This window comes from Macaca mulatta, chromosome 12 (assembly GCF_049350105.2).
Source record: "Macaca mulatta isolate MMU2019108-1 chromosome 12, T2T-MMU8v2.0, whole genome shotgun sequence".
Lineage (NCBI taxonomy): Eukaryota > Metazoa > Chordata > Mammalia > Primates > Cercopithecidae > Macaca > Macaca mulatta.
Window position 1 is genome coordinate 132,596,186 of NC_133417.1, and position 25,185 is coordinate 132,621,370.

Below are 25,185 nucleotides of genomic sequence, written 5' to 3' on the forward strand. Positions count from 1 at the left end.
TATTATTTAACAAACATTTTTCAACTTTTATCTCTGAGATACTATATGCAGTATAAGAATTAATGAGACATAGTTCCTGCATTCAAAAAGTTTGCTGTCTGTCTGGTTTCAGCAGGACAATAATATGAGTGAGGGAAAGACATCAACACGCACAGAAGATATAAAATTCTTTAATAGCAGAAAATAATGAAAGTTACCAAGATGGTTACATAAAACAGAAGTATCCAGTGCGCTCCCAGTTTGAGGCCCAGCTTTCCAACTCCCCAGAGTTCCTTGGGAGTTATACCTGTGAAAATAATTGTCTTACAGTGAGGATTTTACCAGGAAAGAAATGTTCTTTATTGTATTCTTTGGGTTTTTCTTTTGATCTTTCTGCTGCCCCTAACTGATTGAAAGCAACCCAAGCAATTCCCTGAGTGATTATTTTAAGAGTGAGTGAAGAAAGTTTGCCGGGATTTCCCTCAGTAGACCCAGGCTTTAAGACTCTACAGGGTTCATTCCTGCATTAATTGTGATATTTAGTCAAATGTGATAGATGCCCAGAGTGTATAACACTGGGGTAAAAAAGTTTGTGTGAGAATTAGACCTAACTTTGAAGACCTACTTTGCCATTTACTAACCACATAACTTTTGGCAAGTTATTTAACAGTTCTAGGGCTTATCTCTGAAATAAAGATAAGAATAATACCAAGTGCATTAAGATTATTGTGAGAATTAAATGTAAGAATGCATGTAAGGACATGTTCTAATTCGTGTTAAAAGCTCAATATGTATAAATGTTATTGTTAGGAAAGAGTTAAAATCCTGTGGCAGGAGCCAGATCCTGAAATGAAAGAGGAGTTTTTGAGATTAATACCATCTGCCTATTGAAAGCAAAGATGATGGTTTGAACTTAAGTTTATAAAAGCTTATAGAAGGGTCCAGTAGCCTTCAACAAGCATTCAGCTGCCGTGAGCAAGGGAGGAAGGGGTAAGGGAGCCAGAGTTCTAGTAGCTTCTAGAAATTGAATGAAATAGAGAAGCAATAAGACCCTGAGTGCTGATAACATTGATGATTCATTCAGATGTTACTCAGAATCTATAAAGTGAGATCCCCAGAACATTGCTCTGTAGTAATCATTCTGCAGTAGTTGGCAGGGTTTCTTTACTTCAGCACTATTGGCATTTTGGACTGGATAATTCCTTGTGGTGGGAGCCATCTTTTTGCACTGTAGAATGTTTGCAATATTTGTGTTATCTATCTACAAGATGGCATTACCATCTTCCAAGTCATGATATCCAAAAATGTTTGTAATAGCGAAAAGGTGGAAGCAGCTAAAATGTCCATCAGGTGATGAATGGATAAGCAAAACATGATCTAGCCATATAGTAACTCTTATTCAGCCATAAAAAAAAATGAGGTACTGGCCGGGTGCGGTGGCTGATGCCTGCAATCCCAGCACTTTGGGAGGCTGAGGCAGGCAGATCACTTGAGGTCAGGAGTTCAAGACCAGCCTGGCCAACATGGTGAGACCCTACTAAAAATATAGAAATTAGCTGAGCATGGTGGTGTGGACACCTGTAGTCCCAGCTACTCCGGAGGCAGAGGCAGGAGAATCACTTGAACCCGGGAGGTGGAGGTAGCAGTGAGCCGAGATTGCACTGCTGCACTCCAACCTGGGCAACAGAGCCAGACTCTGTCTCCAAAAAAATAAAAAATAAAAAAAAAAAAAGGTACTGATACATGCCACAACATGGATGAACCTTGAAAATGTAAAGTTTAAGAAGCCAGACAGCAAAGGCCATATATTGCATTTTTCTACTTACATGAAATATCCAGAGTGGCCAAATGAATGAAGACAGGATACAGATCACTAGTTGCCAGGGGGTTAGAGGAAAGGGGGATTGAGAGTGACTGCTTAATCAGTATGGGGTTTCCTTCAGGCTGATGAAAATATTCTGGAACTAGATAGTGGTAATGATTACACAACATGGTGAGTGTCCTAAATGCCACTGAATTGTATACTTCAAAATGGTTAAAATTGTGTATGTTATGTGTGTTTTACCACAATAAAAAAGAAAATACCTCCAGACATTGCCAGATGTTCTCTACAGGGCAAGATCACCCCCTACTGAAAACCACTGACCTATCTCAAGAGAAGAGACTACCAGGAGAAGGCTTATGAGGAAGCCAATAAAATTGTCTGAAAGCCTGATTGATGTAAGGGATAAATTTGTAGAAAGCAACTGTACTTGAGTTCTTAAACTGGCTTAAAGAATCCGGGTGAGCTCTTGAGGAGGGCTTAAAATAGAACATAAATAATCGCTTAGCTTAAAGAGGGTTTAAAAATCTGGAGGCTTGGCTGGAAGAGAGGAAGGTGACAAACGCTTCCAATATGCCTGATCTCCACCAATATTTGGAAATCAACTAACAAAGCAACTGTGCAATAAACCATGTTATCTGGGCGTGAAATACAAAATGCCCAAGTCATGACAGTTTTTAGTGTCAAAGAGACTGGGCCGTGTGAATGAGGAGAAAGAAGCTGTGACACTGACATTACCACCTCTTCTCATCAAGGAATCCAAACGGGAGCCAGTGGGGAAGGATCTTCCAGAGAACAAGAAGGAAGAACTATACAGAAAGAGTTGGAAATGCTGCCTGTAAGAAGATTTGACGCAGCCTTGAACGATGTGACCAAGTCAAAGATGTGGGCTCTGCCATTACATCCTGTCAATCAAGCCATGATGTGCTTTAAGAAAATCAGCTACAATAAGCCCTAAAAACTTTGTGAGAAGTCCATTGAAGTTGGAAGAAAAAACAGACTGCACTAAAGATAGAGAGTAAAAGCTTTTGCCCAAGTTGGCATCTCTTACTTCAAAGAGGAGAAGTATGAGAATACTATTCATTTCTATAATAAACCTTTGGAAGAGCACTGAACTGCAGATATACAAGAACTGTCAATAGTTAGGAATTAATCTGGAAGGAGCAAAGTCAGTTGGCATATGTAAACCCTGACCTGATTTTGGAAGAGTAAAGGCCTTGAGTGGTTTCAGAAATGGAACTATCTCCAAGCCACGCCAGCTTTATACAGAAGCCATCAAATGGCATCCATAGGATGCCAAATTCTACAGCAGTTATGTCCCTAATGTACAGCCAGAGCTCAAGGAGTAGAAGAAATATCCAGCTACTTCCACCCTTAACACAGATTATACTTAGAAAGCAGCAATCTTAGAGTCTGAAGGATAACACAGAAGCCATGAATGTCTAGCAGAAGGCCCTAGACCTGTGATTCTACTGTGAAGAAGTAGCAGATGGTTATTGGTGCCCAGTTCAGTTGATATGACATCGCTAAGGATGTGAAGCAAAAAACCATAGCTACGTGGCATATCCTAAAACAAATGCAGAAGATCTCCCAGGGACTCAATGAATATTTTAAAAGGATCCTGCGGGAGCTTAGAAAATAAAGAACTTCATGAATATGGGTCTGATCACAGTTTGGTGACGGTTTCTTGAGCTCTTTTTCCTTCCTCGTCACTTCTGGAAAGAGGAGCTGGGACTGCAATGAATAGAATGGAGCAAAAGTCTGGAGAGAAAAGGAAAAGCTGAATTGTATATATGTATACACATTCCTGCATGGAAAATTCAGAGATGTGCACTCACAGTCTTTGTACAGATACAGTTTCATGGCCCCCTTACCACAAGCATGATCTCCTTACTCCTGACAAATTGGGCCATGTGTCCTTCCCAAAACCCGCGGTCACTGGCTTAACTGTTCTCTCCGTGATTCATGATGTTAAATTTTGGGCACTGAACATGTTGGGGAGGGAAGATACTTATCCCAACTGTTCAGTCTACATTGTTCATTTGTACCTTTCCCCCTTCTGCATAAAAGTCTCACAGAAAATGGGGATGAGTATAGAGGAAAACCACTAAGGCTCTGAGTAGATTCCTGAAGAAGAGGTGGGCTTTGAACAGATTGAGAGAATCGGCCATCAAAAAACCTAGAGGACATTTACTTGAACAATCAAATTTAACTTGGGGTATAAGCATATAAAAGGAGAATGGTATGCATGCATGCAGAGTGTCTAGTGTTATATGTTATATAACTGTGTAGCATTAGACCCTGTGACGCAACTTCCAGGAAGCTGCTTGAACCTAGGAAACTATTTCTCAGCCTCAGGGATGAGTAGAAGTAAGTGCATAATCAATGAAGGATGATTCTGAGAGACATTTTAAAATTTTGCATTGAGGCCAGGCACAGTGACTCACACTTGTAATCCCAGCACTTTGGGAGGCCAAAGTGGGTGGATCTTTTGAGGTCGAGTTTAAGACCAGCCTGGCCAACATGGTGAAACCCCGTCTCTACCAAAAAAATACAAAAATTAGCCGGTCATGGTGGTGTGTACCTGTAATCTCAGCTACTCAGGAGGCTGAGGCACGAAAGTCTCTCGAACCCAGGAGGCAGAGATTGCAGTAAGCCAAGATCATGCCACTGTACTCCATCCTGGGCAACACAGTGAGACCCTATCTAAAAAAAAAAAAAAAACAAAAAAAACAACTCAGATTTAAACAAAACAAACATCCAGGCTGGGCATGGTGACTCACACCTGTAATCCCACTACTTTGGGAGGCCAAGGTGGATGGATCACGTGCGGCTAGGAGTTTAAGACCAGCCTGGCCAATGTGGTGAAACCCCGTTTCTACTAAAAATGCAAAAATTATCTGGACGAGAGGGCATGCACCTGTAATCCCAGCTACTCGGGAGGCTGAGGCATGAGAATCGCTTGAACCCGGGAGGTGGAGGTTGCAGTGAGCTGAAATAGCACCATTGCACTCCAGCCTGGGGAAGAGAGTGACACTGTCTCAAAAAAAAAAAGAAGAAGAAGAAAAACATCCACCTGGGATTACAGGTGTGAGCCACCATGCCCGACCAAGAACATCGATAAATATTGATTGATATTTTGAAAATCTTAATTTTCAAGTCCTTTAATTAGCATACTATTTGTTTTTTACTATAAAGTTTAATTTTTTTAAAACCATAATGTCAGTCGAGTGCAGTGGCTTACGCCTGTAATCCCAGCACTTTGGGAGGCTGAGGCAGGCGGATCACGAGATCAGGAGTTTGAGATGAGCCTGGCCAACATGGTGAAACCCCGTCTCTACTGAAAATACAAAAATGAGCCAGGCATGGTGGCGCACACCTGTAATCCCAGCTACTCTGGAGGCCGAGGCAGGAGAATTGCTTGATCCCGGGAGGCAGAGTTTGCAGTAAGCCGAGATTGTGCCACTGCACTGCAGCCTGGGCGACAGAGCGAGACCCTATCTCAAAAAAAAAAAAAAAACAACCCACAAAATAAAACCATAATGTTGCCATGGCTATTTTAGTTGGGGGAGGGGGGGTTTGTTTGTGTTGTTTTTTAAAGTATTTTTGTTGGGCTCAGTAGCTCACACCTGTAATCCCAACACTTTGGGAGGCCAAGATGGGCAGTAACACTTGAGCTCAGGAGTTCGAGATCAGCCTGGGCAACATGGCAAAACCCCCATCTCTACAAAATACAAAAATTATCCAGGTGTGGTGGTGTGTGCCTGTAGTCCCAGCTACTTGGGAGGCTGAAGTGGAAGGATCACTTGAGCCCAGGAGGCTGAAGCTGTAATGAGCCATGAGCATGCCGCTGCACTCCAGCCTGGGTGACAGAGCAAGATCCTATCGCAAAAAAAAAAAAAAAAAAAAAAAGTATTTTTAAATAAGCAGAAAAGTTAATGATTACTACTGTTCTAGTTATCCATTTCTATGTAACAAATCATCTTAAACTTAGTGGCTTAAAACAAACAAGCGTATGTTTTGCTCATGCATACTGTGGGTTAGGAATTTGCAGTTGCCATGAAGGGAAAAGCTTGTTTCTTTTCCTCAGTGTCTGAAGCCTAAGCTAGAAAGTCTCAAAGGCTAAGGATAACTCAACAGCTGGAGCTGCAGTTATCTGAAGATTTGTTCACTCACATGTCACTTGGTACTAGCTGTTGTCTGGGACATCCATTAGGGTTGTCGGCAGGTGCACTTATACATGGCCTCACTGTCTGGCTACTTGGCCTTCCTTGTGTTATGGTGCCATTCTTCGAAATATTAACAACCTGGGGAAAGAAAGGCAGAAGCTGTACTGTTATGACCTATCCTCAGAAGTCACTTTGCATCATTTCTATAGTAGTCACTAGCCCTCTGAATTTCAAGGGAAAGAAACAGATCCTGTCTCTTAATGAAAGAAGGTCAAAGATATATTTTGTAAGAAGAACATATGGGATTAGAGATTGCAGCCATTCTGCAATGCCAAAACCATTAAGCTAGATACTTTTTTAGTCTAGTTTTCAAATATTCAACCAAATCTTAACTTGTTATAACTCTAGAAGCCAGGAATGTTTATTTATAATACAGATACTCTCCGTTTCCTATATGTGCCTGTAAACACTTTTATAAATTGTTCTTATAAATAAGTATATAGTGTAAGATTAAACAAATAATAATAATCATACCAAGTAATATTGATACTTAAAAAGAAACTAGAGTAGCATTCTTAAAGTAAATAGACATTCCTGTTTATCTGCATTATAGTAAGTAAGGGTATGTGGTGTTTTTTTAAAAAGCAAGTCTGTCAGTAATACACTGCCTGGCAGCAATTCTTGGTTGCCTTTTCTTAGTTCGTTGTAAATTTTTTGAGTAGCCTTGTATCAAGGTTCTTTTGATGCTAAGCAGCTACTAGGCTACTAAGAATATTTCTATTTCCTTCCCTTTCTTTGTGCTTTAACAGATCCGTGCAGTTGGCAGACTAAAAAGAGAGCGGTCTATGAGTGAAAATGCTGTTCGCCAAAATGGACAGCTGGTCAGAAATGATTCTCTGTGAGTAGAAGCACTAGCATTATATCTCCTTTGTAAGTTTTTTCAGGGTATTTTGTGTACCCATATTTTTCTAAATAATTACTTCCTATAGTTTTTAAAATTTGTTTTACATCAAGTTTACATTTTTGTAATACTTTTTGTAGTCTTAAAATCTGGCCGTTTTGTTGGTCCTCAGAATTTTTCAGTAATCTTATCCTTTCCTGTGTCGTATGATTTGCTAATTAAGTTATCATAAGATGGTGAACTGGTCCTGTCCAGCTTTGTTTCTAATGAGCTGTGTTAAACAGTGTAGCAAGACAGGTAGAATTTTTTTCTTTCCAAAAGTATTTTTTAGCTTTCTCCTTTGTGATTCATTGAATTTTTTGGTCCTTTTCATTTTCAAAAAATACAAGTGTGTTGTTTAAAAGACTAGTTGTTTAAACCTTTCTTTCTCATTTGGTTGTATTATCAAATTCTGATCTTAAAGCTACCAGAAGATCTATTAATGTTAGTGCTTTTTTACTTTTTTATTAAAATTAATGGGTTTTTACAAACAAAATGTTTCTTGAAAACTGGTCAGAATTTTAATCAGAAAGTGATTGTCAGTAGTGGCTTTTTAAATAGATTATATAAATTAATATTTCTTCCTCATTAATGTTTTGGCCAATTTTCATGAACTCATGAACCACCTGTGATGGCAAGCATCATGTTAGCTTCTGCAGAAGCTGAAAGAATCAGGAGATGATACATCTCTTCTGAGAGCTTGCAAATCTAGATAGAAGCAAAACATTTAATTTTATTTACAAAATAGAGAACAATACAGTGATTTATATTATAGCATATTAATCTCTAGTTTGGACCTCTCTAAAGAGTATAGGGATACAGAAGGAGTTTTGATGGGGTAGGATCATTGATATTCAAGATAGAGAGAGGATTCTTTTTTCAAATATTTTTATCCTTGCTTTGAAAGAACAAAGAAGTTCTAACTTCTATATAAATTATTTGCTTGCCTTATGGAAATTCCATTCTCTTGTGTTAGGTGAAAGGAGAACTAAAACTGCTCTGATTTCTTGGAGAATATTGAAATATCTCCTAAGGTAGTTAAAATTATTCTGTAAGACTGTGTAGGAAGACAGTGAGTTAAAATGAATATATATCTCCTTCAGGGAATGCTTGCTGCAAGATTCAGCCATTAGTAATAGAAAATTTTTTATGATTGTGTTTCCCTAGAGGTGTCTGGTTGGCAGTGATGTCAGCAGGTCCACGAGATCCATTTTTTCTAGACTATTTCCAAATGTATTACACAAACAGTTAAGAGGCTGTATCATGTATGGCTAAGGTGGCTTCTTGATCTACTTTACAGAGTGATTAAACATACACTCAAGAGCTTTAATTATTTTCTTTTTGTAACATTATCCCAAGGCAACAAAGATTTCTAGTAAGCTTTTCCACTTTATAAAGATGTGGCTTACTCTTTAGGTTCTTAGCTACTTTGACATTTTATTTAATAAAATAAAAACAAGATTATTATAATATAGCACCACTTTTATTTTTTCTCCCAAAGTATGTATTATTGATAGCTGCATTCAACTGAAGAGAAAGGAAACCCCTTTATTATGTATGAAAACCAGTCCAGTGAAGTATGATTTAGAGTAGATGATATAGATATTTTTGCATTTACCTAATAACATCAGTTCCTCATAACAGAAAAGATTTACAGTGTTAACTAATACTTGATTTTCTTTTTTTTTAAGTTGCTTTAATGGCATTTTCTAAAATGCCATTTCAGCCTTTAATAAAACTGAGAATCTCATTTTTGGTAGTAAAACTAATGAATCTTTATACATTTTCACAGTGAAACACTTAACATTGCTTAACCATATTTTTCGTTATGGCTGTTACCATGTTATAGATGTAATTTGTTAATAATGTAACTTTGTCCTTTCTTTCCCTACTGTTGTTAATTTTATACTTTACAATTCATCTTTAAGAGTCTCCATCTTACTAACTTTAGAATTGTGTGTAACGAACATATTATTCAGTGTCGTTAATGTAGTAAGGAAAAAACAATTGATATAATACCTCTATTAAAATAATTATTAAACTCTTACTATCTTTACCTACTTTAGTGTTTTCTTTGTAACATGAAATTGTTGTGCATCAGAGTGCATGAAACTTTGCCTGTCTCCACTTTATTTTATTCCATGGCTTTAAGAATGAAAGTGCAAACGGGTGTGAGAGCAGGAGCACTAGCCTTTGTTTTCTTAATTACTTTGAAGAGGCAATAAGATTATCGTCAGCTATTAGCACAAAAGTGAACTGTGAACAGTAAAATCAGATGTAGCTTTTTCTTTGTGTTATAAAAGCTGAATATGTAAAAGAAGCATAATTATTATTTAAGGTGGCACAGATCAGATTCTGCCCCAAGAAATAAAATTTCAAGGTTCCAGGCACCGATTTCTGCACCGGAGTACACGTAAGATTTTATCTGCTCTGCTTTTCACAAGTAGTTGTTTTGATTTTGAAGGATTATGTTAATACTAATCTATTGACCAGGTAATTGACATATGCTATCCTAATTATCTTCCTGTTTGGCTTTTTAGTACCTCTGTTTCAGGATTTCTCAAACTGCCGTTATATACTTTATTAAGGAAAAAAATAACTAGACCAACTAAAGGAAGTTGTATATGATTTTGCATGTATTGGGGAAAGCAACATGGAATATAATATGCACATAAGGACCAAGCCTCCTTTTTTGTTTATTTTGCTTTGGTTGGCATAATAGTTCTCGACAGATTCAACTTCACCTGGTTCAGTGATCCCAATTTTTTTTTTTTTTTTAAATTTCAGCACACTGTCTCTTCTTCTTTTCTCTTGTCCCTGAAGAAGAATGGAGAATAAGTGTGGTTTGTCATTTATTTTATAATCCTGTAGATTAAAATGATGCTTGGAAGCATTTTTTTTGCTATTATTAAACCCACTGTTTTTCTGTGTGACAAAATAAGGTATGGGAATGACTCTACTCATGGAGCAGAACATTTTGGTATATAATACAAGTATCAATAGCTGATAGCGTTCTTAAGCAGCAGAAGAAACCGCACCGATAGCCAACAGTTTTCCTCTTACTCTGGTTCTATTATTATGCTTCGAGGAACTATTCAGTTGCCGTAGATAGTGGCAATATATTAAAATTTCCTCTCTATTTAAAATTCCAAGAGAAATTACTATATTTGTGTTTTGATGAAAATTTTTTCTCTTTATTATTTTACCCTATTTTTTGAAAGAGTCTGATACCTCACTGAAGAGGTTAAAGTCACAGTTTGGGAAACATTATTCCTATAAAAACTCAGAGAAAGAGGTACCTGACTTTGAACTTACTTTTAATAATGACATAGTTATGCCAAGTAAATTTTTATTTCAATTTTAGTTCTGGCATTGGCTGATTTTTTTTTTTTATTTGCTGTTTTATTTTGTTTGTTTTTTTGAGACGGAGTCTCACTGTGACTTCCAGACTGGAGTGCAGTGGCATGATCTCAGCTCTCGGCAGCCTCCGCCTCCCGGGTTCAAGCGATTGTTCTGCCCCAGTCTCCCGAGTAGCTGAGACTACAGGCACACACCACCATGCCTGACTAATTTTTGTATTTTTAGTAGAGACAGGGTTTCACCATATTGGCCAGGCTAGTCTAGAACTCCGGACCTCAAGTGATCTGCCCACCTTGGCCTCCCAAAGTGCTGGGATTATAGGCGTGAGCCACTGCGCCCAGCCCTGGTGTCGTTTACTTAACTCTTATGTAATAAGATTTCGTGTAAGCATGAGGTAGAGCTATTACTAATGAAGCATGGTAAACATCAGTGCTTTCTTCAAATTTTTCTAATCTTTTCTTTTAAAAAGGTAATGTTGAGACTTTGCTGTTTTATAATCTCACTGGAATCAGTTTATCAAAGAACATTTTTATTAAATTACTAATATATATAATGCTATTTACTTAATCTTCTCAGAGCCTTTGCAGTATGTTTACTTTTTTGTTTTCCACAGTAGTTCACTTGTCAAAACAGCAGAAACAGAAAGTCACTAAACCTTGGTTGGGTCCAAGAGTGGACGGAGGTGAAAGCACTGTTTCCCTCCACAGTGGATACCTGTGTAGTACATTTTAGCTCCTGTCAAACTGATTGCTAAAATGGAGCTTATTCTTTTTTGTTTTTACATTTATTTGTAAAAAAGACCAACAAGACTGCTTAAAGTTTTAAAAAGGAAAGAGAATTGCTAAATTATTTATTGCCTCTAATTACTAATGTAGTTTTGGCGATCTTATGGTGATTCATTTCATCTGTAGATGGAATTATGTGTTATCAAACAAGGACATTTAATCTATACATACACTGGAAAAAGTAGTCATCCATTAAAAAAAAAATACTCCTGATTTTGTTTTTGCTGTTTATGGAGGATTACCATACACATGAATGAAAAGCTAAATTTTTTACTAATCTTCAAAATGTTGATTTCTTTTGAGAAACAACTAGAACCTCAAGTTATGTTTTTGATGAAATATCTTTACTAGTATTGATAAAAACTTAATTTCATCTTTTATCTTTCTACATAAATATTTTTTGTATTAAATTACAACTGAGGATCATGTAAGACTTTTTCCCATTATATTCCAATTTCATGTGATCGTAAAATCTTAGAATTGAGAGGGATCTTATAGATTGTTTTAGAATCTACCCTTCTGCATTCCATCTTAGGAACTCTTTGCAGTTAATCTGAAGTAAGTTTATGTTTGACTGTTTTATAAGATGACCTCCTCATTTCCTATGTGTGGACAGAAAATACTTGTACTTTTACAGTTTAAGTAAACAATTCATTGTTGTTTGTTTCCAGCAAAAGGATTTCTCTTAGAGAAAGTAACCCTTCTATTTTAATTTTTAATGGACCAAAATCCATTAAGTTTTTTCATGGATTTGAGTTTCGTTCATTCATGCTGTTGCCCCAAGATTATAATTCCAAATATTGATTATTGTAGCCTTTAATATGTTAGCATGTAGCTAGTTTATTTATCAATACAGAATGATACACAAAGTGTTCAATTTAAACCCCCAAATGCAGAGGCAAAGTACTGATTAGTCCTTTAAAACTTGCTTAAGTGAATTTAGGCAGTTACGCTGACTGCTCTATCAAGAAGAGTGTAAGATGAATTGTTTGTTTATGTTGATGCAGAACTGGCCATTTTTAATTCTCATAGGCAGTAAGAGCTTCAGCTTTTCACAGTGCTGCCTAAAGAGAATTCTGAGTGTAAGACTAACGTATAGTTTTGTTTCACAGATAGGATGGTTTTGTTTGTTTGTTTGTTTGTTTGTTTTTACCCTTCTGGAATGCCCGGTATGGGTTTGCCAATTACCATGGATCAGTAGATAATGTTGGTTTATATGAATTCCCAGAGATTGCCAGTCTCTGGATGGACATTTAAGGTCACTAGTCATGAGATTGCATCAGAAAATTTGAGTTTATCTTGACACCATTAGGCCTAAATCCTATGGTGAATCAGGCTTGATAGATTAGTTACTTTGTATGTTAAGATTTGGCTTAGATCTTCTAAGCAGTCTTTGAAAAACATGGTTTTCATATTATGGTACTTCTCTCTTTGGATCGCCAAGCCATTCAAAGTTATTCATAAAATTGTGGAGGAGATTTTGTTTTTTAATTTTCTGGGACTCTGGGAATAATATTAGATGATTGTAACTATCCTGTCAAAAATTATCCCAGTTATTTTGTAGTTTCCAAACAAATACATGCTGTTAGAAAAGATTACACAGTCAAAATAAGAGATTTTATTTTTTCAATTGTTTACCATCTGCTTTGTTTTTATTCTTTTAGACGTAATACACATTGGATGACGTTTAGCCTGATGTTAGTTTTGCCTTGACGTTGAGAATGTTGAACCCTCATCCCACTGTCATAGTCCTCTTATTGTAACAAACCATCTGCCACGTCCGTATGTCAGTTAAGTTAAATACCTCACATAATCATGCTGTAACATTAAACGGCGCCCTGAAAATACTGACACAGATCTTAAGAGTTTAGGTTAGAACCACAAGAATTGGTTCATTCAGCTTTCAGAAAGTACTGGCAGGGGAGTCAAATGAAATTATGAATCTCAGCCCACACATGAAAGAACGATTAAGATTATTGTCACTAAGAAACCCAGAAATAGTTATCAGCCATTGATAATTTAAGAAGTGTCCTTGCCTTCTTTCACTGTATTCACAGATTTGGTAATATTTTTATGCTTTAGTCATTTAACTAGAGAACATATGCTTTCTATAACTAAACAATCAAAATGCTTTGTTACCATTTTCTAAGACGAATTCATCCTTAAATCAGTGTCATTTACTCGTCATAAACTTCAACTTGCTTCATTGGCTTTATGAAGTTTTTGAAATGGTGTTTTTATGGAATCACTTTTGATTCATGTGTTTAAACTTTGACATCTGTATGTGAGAATTCCCTGTCCTACTCTTCTAATCATCCATAAGTTGACGGCAGTGTTGTTTCTTAGAAGTTTGGTTTATTGAATTGGAATATAAGCACGAAGTAAAGAATGCTGCTTCTCCAGTGGGAGGAGTTGAACACATTCATTGCTGTGGTTATCTTCCCTCTCTACAGTTCTTTCATATTCAGTTTATTTATTTTGATGTTTAGGGTTACAAAGTTATAATTGCTCCCTTATAGCTAGTTTTTGAAAACAATTCAAAATGTTTATTCTTTGACTGTTTTCTTGGAGGGGAGAGTGAAGGGTGGGAAAGCGGGACAAGAACACTAAGAAAATTAAGATAAAGACTGCTCAGCAGAAGTTTTATAAAAATCTGACTTGAGTGTTTTTCTCTTCATTTGCTGTGCTTGTGTAAACAGTGTGACACCATCGCCACAACAGGCTCGGGTCTGTCCTCCCCATATGTTACCTGAAGATGGAGCTAATCTTTCCTCTGCTCGTGGCATTTTGTCGCTTATCCAGTCTTCTACCCGTAGGGCATACCAGCAGATCTTGGATGTGCTGGATGAAAATCGCAGGTGATTGGCCATCCGTAACTCTTGCCAGCTTTGTTGCATAGTTTTTGGCCTCTTGTTTAGTGGACTGTGGTGTCTTTCTTTTCTGTTTTTACCTTCTAGCCTCTTTCTAAGATGCAGTGATTTGAAACAGCTTGCTTTACTTTCTTTTAATTTGAAATTATTGTCCAAAATTCACATTTCGCAAGATTACATTACCTTTCCTTCTGTCAAGGAGAGTATACATAGAAAGCGTAGTGATTTTTTTCAAAGGCTTTTCTAGCCTGTTCTAAGTACTTGTTTCCACTTGGGGATATGCCAAGGGGTCCCGTTGGATTGAGTGTTGCACTGAAGCTTACCAGTCCTCTTTAATTAATCTTGGTGTAATTATTTATGCTACTTATATGATTGGATTAATAAAGCAAATCTGAGGAGGTGATGTCAGTGCAGCTGCCAGGACACTTTTTTCCTTTCCTCCCAGCTATGGATTTCTAGGCTTGTTTTGAAAATTCCAGGTGCTACCATCTTTTTGATAATACTGATATTTTTCAGTGTTGATAATTTATCTCGCTTTTGAACATCTCCAAGTAAAATCATCAATAGTAAACTTAGACTTATTCATAGAAATAATTTTTTTGCAGTTATTTCAAGTACTTTTTGTCCTCGCTTTATTACTACATAATGTTTTAAAGGAAATTCAGGGAGCTTTTTTGGCATACTGTGGGAAAGATAGAGTCAATTTCATTTCGACTCTGAACATTTATCTAGTGGCTTCTGGTAGTCAGGGTTTGAATTTTCATGATTATTTACTTGTTACTTTTTGCATTTTGAAGATTTCACAATAAATTAAGCTGGCCCTTCTAATAAATTGTGTTTCTTACCTTAGAAACGAACATGACTTCTGGCTTGCACTGAACAAACTTTTTCTTGTTAAGTGCTTGTAGTCCTCAAACAGGCCCTGGGTATGTCACCATACTTCACAAGCACTTGTCCATGCTGCTTATCCTTGTTGAATCCAGGGCCTTTCAGGGCCTTCCCAGAGTTGACCTAGTGCCATGCATTTGGGCCCAAGGACTGAAAGCTGCACTGAAAAGAGCTTAAAAAGAAAGCTCATGGCATGAGGGTGTGGGGAGGGGAATTATATATACATGTATATGTATAGATGTGTTTTGTTTGTTTTTCCCCAAGGGTTTAGACTCCCTTTTGTGCTTTTTGAAGCTTCAAAGACATTCTTGGACTATTGGGAAGCTATAAGAAGCAGCAAGGTTCAGAACAAAAAGCATGGATTCAGGGAGTCGGTCAGAATTAACCCGGATCCACCCCAGTGCATAGCTGCATAATGGCCTTGAACAAATTGCTTAGCTTCTTTTGGCCTCATTTTTCTCATCTGTTGAAAACTAGAGAGGAAGGATAATAATATCTAGCTTTCTGAATTCTTGTGAGGATCTTCTCCCCTCCCCCACCTTTAATTATAATGGGATAATGGCCTCCAATTCTTTATTTAGTGTGGTAGGAGATCTTTCAAACAATATTAAATATAAAGTAGCTGGCACTTAAGAACTAATATTTACAAGGGTCTGTTTTCTCTTCCCTCCTTAAAACAGATTTATTGTCCATCAACTAACTTGTTTAACTTTTAAATTACAGTAAGTCCTTAGTGGAAACCAGATTATTAGGTGCGAATATGTCATATCAAATACTATTACATTTAAAATATCTGAATGAGAGAGATATTTCCAAATCTTGTATAAAAAGTAATAATAGCTAGATGGCAAAGTCACAGTACATTAAAATTATATGTCCCAAAAAGTAAAAAAAGAAAAAAAAAAAGATTCGTCTCAGCCCCCACGATCAGCATATACACAGTTCATTGCAGTCATGTGGAACTTATAAAAAGAATGGATTTTTTCCTCCATAATGGAAAAGCATTGTGCCTCAGAGTCAAATGTATAAAATCAAAAATCGTATTAGTATAAACTTTGTATTTTTTTAATAATGAAAAATATTTTAGACTTTAAGTGAAATTTTATTTCACTTTTTTACATTGTGATGAATTGATAACTCTAAAATCCCTTTTCTGGGAAGGAGTTCTCTTTTCTCATTCATTTCAGTAAGTTTTTAAAAGTTCATGAAGGAGTTATATTAATAATGCTTTGCTCCTAGGTCTGTAGCATTAGTTGCTACCTTGGAGCCTGGAGGGTTAGATTCTTATCAGTCTAATTGATGCTTTCAGTATTGAAAGGATTTTTTTAAGTTGTATTCACTTAGGATCTCAGTGTTGAGCAAGATTTTGTCAGAATTTTAAGTGCCAAATCAGTTTTTATTTCCTCTGTGAGAAGTATCCGGCATGACTTTTCAGATATAAGAAATAGGAATGTGAAATTTGGATAATGTTCTACTTGCATGATTATAAAATAATACTGCTTATAAAATTTTAAGTGCTTCTGTGTTCCTTGCTCTGTACATCATTTTTTCCTTTCTATTTTATTACTCTTGGCTATTATGCTAATGCAATACTTTATCTTTCGTCATATGCCATCACATTAGGTATGGTTAATTTAAGCTAGAACTATTTGGCGGAAAAAGAAAAACGCTTTCTGCTTGCTTTATCACTGTGAAATAATGCAGATTCACAATTCCTTGACTTAAGAACTATTTTCAGTTTACATTTTAAAGGACGCTGTCAAAAGGTTTATGTACTATATATTTTTTTCTTACAAGCATGTAGATGATCTAAACCAAGCTCAACATGAAAACCAAGTTAAATCCTAGGTACATGTTAGAAAACTATTTACACAGGTCAGTGTTACGCATTTGGAAAACTGATATATTGAAAGTTTACCAAAACACCAGGTGTGTTATTTGCTCAGGTGCAGCAGAAATTAAAATACTGTTACGATTTGGTCCTTACCTGGTTAGAAAATGTCCGTCTCTCCCTACATATGTTAGAGCTATGTACCTCATTTTACAATGTAAAATATTAACATCTTAAAAAAGAAACTTAGTTCCTGTGTAAGAACATTATTTAAATATTGATAGATGAGTCATGCTTAGCTCTTATTTTTAGGAGGGGCTTGATTATTTTTATACAGTTTTTCCTTAACAGACTGTACCAGCTTTGAGTGAATAGAATAAGAAACCAATGTGTGAATAATTTATATTTTTGGCAAGTATCCCTATAAATATACAGCTTGGAAGACCTGGAAATCCAGAGTTGCAGTGGATACAATGTTTGTTATTTATAATTTTTCTCTTTTAAAAGAAAAAGTATAATTCCTGATTCCCAATTAAACTGTCTATTTTCTGTAGCAGATCACATTTTTATAGCAAAGAAACACATGTTCTGTTACGTCAGAGCATATTTACTCAAAAAACGTCAGTACACAAACACAAGTTAATGGTGGAGCTTGGTGGTAGCCTTGGATTTCTTTCCCTTTTACCACTCTACAAAACATACTGTTGAAGAGATTTTATGTATTAAATCATACTTATCATAGAAAATGGTACTTGAATGAAGTTTCTAATTTTGCCAAATACCTGTCTAATGTACTTTTATATTATATGTGTCAATTGCCAGTGTGAGAAGACAAAATGAAATACGTTGTGAAAGGTAACTGTATTATTTTCTGGCTCTGCATTATAAAAGGGAGATCTCTGTGGTGGAATATGGTGAATATGACAGATCCATTTGAACATGCTGTGTGCAGTTTAAAAAGCTTTAAGAAGCACACAGCGATGGCTTCATCTAATTAACCATTTTCATGTTAGTATAATTTAAGATTGTAGTTAAATAACAGGTTTCCTAATACCACAGAGTAAATATGGTACTAGGATGAGATGAGTTAAAAGACCTGTCTCAAGCATATGTGATTTCTCCATGTTTTTTAGCCAGTAAAATAAAAGTCAAACGTGTGGGGAAACACCCCAAAAATTCTTTGAATCCCTTGTCATCTAGGCTCCCGAAATTTATTTAAGCACTGGTAGTACCTTTAAGACATATAGAAGTTAAACATTAGAATTTTCTTACATAAATTGAATTATCAGAAAATAATGATTTGTATTGTCAAAATTCCACAGCTGTGCCAACTTACAGAAAAAATTAGTGCATTTGGTATTAAACATTTACCATTATATAATTCAGTGTTGTCTTGATACTTAAATTCAAGCAAAACCAGATCCGTTACTTAGAGAATTAGATATCCAAAATAGGATTTAATAATTCTTCGAATCTTTATATGGATCCAATACTCCAGTCTCCTTTCTCTGCTTAGTAAATATTGCTGACTGTTTTAGGGGGAATTGACCAGTGAACAGGTAGAAGCTTTTGTTTTGTGATTTTAAAATATAAAACTCACTGGAAAGCTTACTGCTCATCAAGGTAGAAAGCTAACTCCTCTAGCGCCAAAGCGTATACTGAGAATGGGTGGAAATGCCCACCAGATTTCCCAGTGCACCTTAGTCTTCATTCCCAGCGGCCCTGTATGCCACTCCTGGTTGTCTCAAGATCAGACTCAGATTGTGGATTGCACTTCCTGTAATGTGCTCCAGCACGTCTCCTGATCTTCTCAGCTTCAGAGTGGAGGCTTGCATTTTCACTCTGGAGAGCTGAGAGTTTGACACGCAGCCGCAGTGAGACATCAGGCACTACTCAGAATTAATAAGGTGGGAGGGAAGGAACAGTGGGAAATGGAGTTTCTTGAAATTTATGAATACAGTTTTTGAGATGGAGCTGTTGATATCAGATGAGCAACCATGGTCATACCGGTGCAGCTAACCAGGTCCTGATATGCTTTTAAAGGTGCTAGTGATTTTTTTTTTCCAACTAGAAGAAAGGAATTACACTTTTTAAACAGAGTTGTCTTCTGTCTTAAATTTCATAAAGTAAAGCACCAAGAAAATTATTTTATATGTTGGTGCTATTTTGTTATGTAAATATAGATTCCCTTTGTTTCTTTGATCGATAGTAATGTTGAGTTTATGAAAATGATAAAATGGAGGACACATGAGACAAGGATTTTTTCAAGTGATTGAGAGATATTATATTGTATTGAAATATACAATATAATCCTATTTGACATTTATTTGTCTTGTTTTTGCTTTTATTTTATTACTTCTCTGTTTCCTGATTCTGTCTTGTGCCTTCTCCCGCAAAAACCTGCCTTAGACCTGTGTTGCGTGGTGGGTCTGCTGCCGCCACTTCTAATCCTCATCATGAGAACATCAGGTAAATTTTGAGACTTTGTAATTACCAGGGTAAATGGTTGGCGGAATTTGTGTGTTGCAGGGCATGATGCATGTCGTAGCCACACCTGTGTTTGTAGCTGAACTTCTTTCTACAGCTTTCCTCGATGGGTACATCTTGCTTCTCTCTAAGAACAGTGAATAATCAGTCATGACATTTGGCCAGTTAGTATGAGGGAAAATGTTTAATAATTACGTTACGATGTGAACAGCTATTTTATTTAAGTGTAGTGTTAATAGTTTATAGGTGGTTTGTAATAATTGACATGCTAAAACGGAAAAAACGTCTTAAATCTCATCTTATGTACATCATTTTAATGGTTGCCTGAATTGTGCCCAGCATTTCCTTTTAAGTTGTTAATTATCTGGAATGTCACTTCCGGTGTGTGAACAAACCTCTTTGTTTGTAAGGCATCATCTTAAACTGGGAGGCATCAGTATTAACAGCTCCACAGTTCGGGAAGGCACGTATTTAGAAAGGAAATTGAGTTTTAAGCATTTTTATCATCTGTTGATTTAATGCCTTCTCTCTTATTTTTGCCCCTTTCACACTTTCAGACATGTGTAGGCTGAGTGTTCCTTTCTTCCTGATATGCACAGGGGCTGGCAGAATGGCACATACAAACACATACAATTCTCAAGTGCCAAAATCCCCATTTAGTTTTCCCATAGTCTGGAAAAACAAACTCGTTGGTATCCACAGACGCTATTACTGTATAACTTTTTCAGTCGGTTTTATTCAAGCAGAAATGTATTATCTGTAGCTGTAGATTTAAAACTGGCAGCATCATTTCTGTGCTTAGAAGAAGCTGGTGCATTCATCGAAGCAAGAGAAAAGGGAAACATTAGCTGCTCATTAAAACTGAATTCATGTTGGAGGAGTTGGAAAGCGTGACTGTGGTAATCCCTCACCACTCTGCTGACTTGTTCTTTTTACAGTCTTAGTTAGGTTCATTGTTGTTTTCCCTTATATTCTTCTCTAAGTTTGTGATCCTTTTATTTTTCAGCCAGTAGTCTAACTTAGCATTAGAGTTTTTTAGTTCTAATAAATGCAGGATTTTGTTTAAAACACAATGTAAAGTAACATATTTTTGTTTTCAATTGAATTATATAGGTAAAATCTTTGGTCATATCCTTATATTTCTTTGCAAATGGAGATTTCCTTTTCAGATATCTAAACCTTAGTTAATTCAGGATATAAATTGTGAGTAATCGCTTTCATTTGTATTTCATTCTTTATGTTCAGTTCAGATCCCTTTAACAATTGCTTCTGTTGGATTTTTTTTTTCTAATTAGTCATCTGTTATGTGGCCTCAGAGAAAGAGAAGAGTTTTGTTTTGAGGATGAAGTGAAGGAAAAGGGAACCTTCAACCTTTATTTTTTCCACTAATCATTTGTAAACCCATAGTTCCAGCATCTACTAACTTAGAAGTTTACTTCTCTAACTGGTAAAATTACCCTCAGTGCCCCAGGTTGTTTACTGTGTTCTCAGGAAACAAGGGGACAGCTAATGAGAAAGCAAGACAATTTAGCCATAGAAGGAACATTTGGAGATGGTTGTAGATTATCTAGGGTCAGTACACGCCATCTATTGTTTAAGGTTTTTTGCATACTTTATTAAATTATTACTTTTAACAATATTTAAAACAAAAGGATTTTCTGGATAGACTTGTCTTGAACATGTCTGGATGAAATGTGTAATTCCGCTTCATATCCCTTTGTTGTGGGTATGTACTTTTTGTATGGGGACTTGCTGAGCTAGATGTTAGAGTAGATGATCCATGTGCTAATTCTGTGTACTACACAGGAGTAACTTTTAATTCAGCTTGTTTATGTTCTGCTCATTTAGAAAATGTACTGTGCCATTTTGCTGAAATAACCAGTTAGGATATAAAATATATGGGAGGTGAATTGTATGGTTATATAAGTTGTAGCTTAATGAAGCTATTAATTAAATTTTAAAATGTGGAAATCCAGGCAAAGGAGAGGAATGGCATTTGTCTTTGTTTTTCAGAAGTTTAGTGTCATTCACCTAAAAAGTAGTTCCCCTTTAGAAGTAACTGCATCGGAACAAAAAGTACTTTTTTATTATGCTTTCTCTGGATTTTGTCTTAGGGGTTTTTCAGTATTATTTTGTACACAGCCTCTTATTCATTATTGGGCCAATTCTGGAGCTAAATGTAGTGGCAAGATGTATTCAGGAGATTTCATAATTGTTTCTGCGGGAGAATACAGTAGAGCCTAAGTAATTAGAAATAAGAAGTAAAGAATAGGCTGGGCGTGGTTGCTCAGACCTGTAATCCCAGCACTTTGGGAGGCTGAGACGGGTGGATCACCTGAGGTCGTGAGTTTGAGACCAGCCTGGCCAAAATGGTGAAACCCCGTCTCTACTAAAAGTACAAAAATTAGCCGGGCATGGTGGTGGGTGCCTGTAATCCCAGCTACTTGGGAAACTGAGGCAGGAGAATCACTTGAACCCCGGAGGTGGAGGTTGCAATGAGCCAAGATTGCGCCATTGCACTCCAGCCTGGGCGACAAAAGTGAAACTCTGTCTCAAAAAAAAAAAAAAAGAGGGCCGGGCGCGGTGGCTCAAGCCTGTAATCCCAGCACTTTGGGAGGCCGAGACGGGTGGATCACGAGGTCAGGAGATCGAGACCATCCTGGTGAACACAGTGAAACCCCGTCTCTACTAAAACTACAAAAAACTAGCCGGGCGAGGTGGCGGACGCCTGTAGTCCCAGCTACTCGGGAGGCTGAGGCAGGAGAATGGCGTGAACCCGGGAGGCGGAGCTTGCAGTGAGCTGAGATCCGGCCACTGCACTCCAGCCTGGGCGACAGAGCGAGACTCCGTCTCAAAAAAAAAAAAAAAAAAAAAAAAAAAAAAGAAATAAAGAATACAAATGGTAAGACAAGAGGCTATGAGAAGAGGTGATGAGTCTTTCTTTTTTTAGTTAGAGTTAGTCTACTTTGTGTTCCCTGCCAGTGAGTCTGTGCCTGTAGGCTTACATATGGACATAAGTTTGTGTAAGAATCATATTTTGTTCTATCCTAAGTGGCAGCTCTCAGACCTTTTCAGTCAGGGACCCTTTTTAGCATCGCCAATCCTTCTGGCTTGAGAATTTTCTATTTGTATCTTTAGTCAGGATTTTTTCTCATTCTCCAATTTTTAGTGCCCCTATTCAATATTGTAGACAGTTGTCATTTTAAGCTTTTTCCTTTCCTTTATTAGTACAAATTCAGGTGGTAAAATATTTTAGTAATTCATGTTATTAGTACCAGTTTTCTGAATACTACTTTTGAGCATTACGGAAAGCATGACATGGCGTGCCAGTTACTCTGAGTTCTACTTTAATATTCATTTGTCTTTCTGTCTCTTATCTGCAGGTATGGCATTTCAAATATAGATACAACAATTGAAGGAACGTCAGATGACCTGACTGTTGTAGATGCAGCTTCACTAAGACGACAGGTATTTAGTGTACCAAATAAGATAGATTTCTCAGTTAAATTCATACAGTATTTTAAAGTGATAGTTCTCAACATTTTATCATTTTCTCTCCTGTGGGACCCATGAATTGAACTATTTTATCTGTCAAGCTAGTAAGCCATAATTGATTTTCTCGTTTTGATTAAAGATATATTAAACTACCATTTACATGTTGTGGTCACCGTAAAACAGTATTACCAAGATAGATGAATGTAATTTTGGCCGATAACAAAGAGTCTTTAGCAAACCATTACAGCCATAAGTTGCTTGTTTGGCTTTTGAAATGTGGAACAATCACTTTAGAACCTTTGTTACTGTGTTTAATAACTCCATTTTGGAAACTGCTCCTTGCAGCTTGCACAGCATCTCTGCGTATGTATTTCTTGTATTCTGTAATAAATCATTTCTTAGAACTGCAGTTGCACATGTGTATTTTTTAATACTCCCACAGCCTCGAGTATCACACAGACATACACACATGTGAAGAAGGCATAGTTGGATTTCTCATTGTGTCTATGCCAAATAGATGTAGAGGGAAATTGAATTAAATAAGATGTTTTTAGGTGAAGATCAGTAGGAGAACATGAGCTTAAGCAGGCGGTTGGTTATTCAGCCCCGGGCTTTTCACAGTAAGGGCTAACAGCAAGGGTGGTACTGTACTGTCAGCCAGCAGCATTTCCAGCAGCTGGGGAATCAGCCTTCAGGCCTGAAGGGTTTGGATGCCATATCGCAAGGCCCATTACAGTAGGTTATTTCATTGGATTGTGTCAGTAATTCAGAGGTGGACAGAGAAGGCAGTTATGCCGGGTTAAAGATGAACAACTGAGGTTGAGTGAGAAGAAGTTCCCAGGAGAGACATAGGAAGGGAAAGGAGTCCCGTATTCTTTGTGCTGTGGTAAGCCTGCCAAAATGCATACTGAGTCTTTTCTGCCAGAATAACAGTAGGTAACAGCTTCCTCACCTCACTTTGTAATCAAGTTAGGAAGGAAATATACCCTTCCTAACTCAGAAATCTGAAGAAGGGAAAGGATGTTTAAGTGAATTTGAGCTGTCATGAATGACATGTTTTTCTATATGTAGTTGTGTTTATTTTGCTCCAGATGCAACTTTCCATGTTTGTAATAATACTTTTGTTGACAAATTATTGTACTACTTTATAAGAATCTGATTGCTCTATTCATAAAAGCCTCTATATTGTATTTTTTGTGTGTTTGTTTTTCACTTAGATAATCAAACTAAATAGACGTCTACAACTTCTGGAAGAGGAGAACAAAGAACGTGCTAAAAGAGAAATGGTCATGTATTCAATTACTGTAGCTTTCTGGCTGCTTAATAGCTGGCTGTGGTTTCGCCGCTAGAGGTAACATCAGCTCTCAAAAATATTGTCTCAACAACTGGAAATATAAAAGATTTGCAAACTTCTTTGTTTCTGTCTCTGCGTTGTATGCCATTTTATAGTCCACTCCCTGAAAATGTATTTCTTCCAGAAAGTCTGGAGGAAGGACCTATATTTGTAGAAGTGAAGGTATATTCTGTCACTCAGCTGTATTCACGTTTGAGCAGTTCTGCAGTAACACCTGCTTAAAATTCTCCCTTTGCATGTTTTGTAAATAGGCTCCAGTTTTGTTTTTTAAAAGGAATTTATTTTTTGCCTCATCAGTCCACACAAGTGATTCTGAATAGGAGAGAGTCTGTAGAGAATTGATTTAGATAAGTGTCTGTGAAAGAAAAACAATTTTTTTGTCCTGTTTCTCAAACACTGTTAAGCAGTTTTGTTAATAGACATTTTTGCATCAACACTTCAACATTAACACTTTCAAAGTCATGGTCTGGTGCCAGATTTGAGAAACTCGAACCACCTAATATTTCATAACCTTCTTCATTAGGTACTTGTACAGATTAAGTTCTAACATTTCAGCAGTTTAATATGTGTGCAATATGTGCATTCTTTCATTTTAGTTTTGCACTTGGTTTTCTATAACGTACGTTTTTACTCAGTTCATGTGTGAACAATTTAAAAAAGTACAGAATAAGGTACAAATGTAGTGTATTTAATAAACTGTCAAGCAAAGCAGTATTTGTCTATTGGAGGATTTTATTTCATCATTTGTGCGATCAGCTACATTTTGTATCATATTACCTTATATGAGTCTTCCTGTCTCAGGAGCAAGTAATACAATTAATGACATGGTAGGTCGCAAGAACTTACTGTGCTTCCTTTCAGACCTTCATCCTGGTATTGGTGGCTGTTGGTTGCATTGTAGGTGGTTTTCTAATTTATAATATCTATAAAGTGGTTCAGGTTTAAATACCTTGAGTTGTGTATACTTTTTTTTTTTTTGAGATGGAGTCTTGCTCTGTTGCCGATGCTGGAGTCCAATGGCGTGATCTTGGCTCCCTGGAACCTCCACCTCCCAGGTTCAAGTGATTCTCCTGCCTCAGCCTCCCGAGTAGCTGGGATTACAGGCGCTGGCCACCACACCCAACTAATTTTTGTATTTTTAGTAGATACAGAGTTTTGCCATGTTGGCCAGGCTGGTCTCGAACTCCTGACCTCAGGTGATCCGC

At 36.8% G+C, this 25,185-nt stretch overlaps 1 protein-coding gene across 13 annotated transcripts in view; it reads left to right on the plus strand.

Annotated features, from left to right (window-relative positions):
- MFF (mitochondrial fission factor) overlaps positions 1-24,691 on the plus strand; it is a 33,041-nt gene extending 8,350 nt beyond the window's left edge. For 2 of the 13 annotated variants that reach the window (XM_015111201.3, XM_015111202.3), the window contains 7 exons: positions 6,780-6,868; positions 9,249-9,323; positions 13,755-13,913; positions 17,467-17,499; positions 19,054-19,113; positions 22,515-22,599; positions 23,844-24,691. In XM_015111201.3, coding sequence (XP_014966687.1) covers positions 6,780-6,868; positions 9,249-9,323; positions 13,755-13,913; positions 17,467-17,499; positions 19,054-19,113; positions 22,515-22,599; positions 23,844-23,975 — 633 coding nt within the window. In that variant the 3' untranslated portion in view covers positions 23,976-24,691. The remainder of the gene's footprint in view (positions 1-6,779; positions 6,869-9,248; positions 9,324-13,754; positions 13,914-17,466; positions 17,500-19,053; positions 19,114-22,514; positions 22,600-23,843) is intronic. The other 11 variants (XM_028831165.2, XM_028831166.2, XM_015111204.3 and 8 more) reach the window with 6 other exon arrangements.
- The last annotated feature ends 494 nt before the right edge of the window (positions 24,692-25,185 follow it).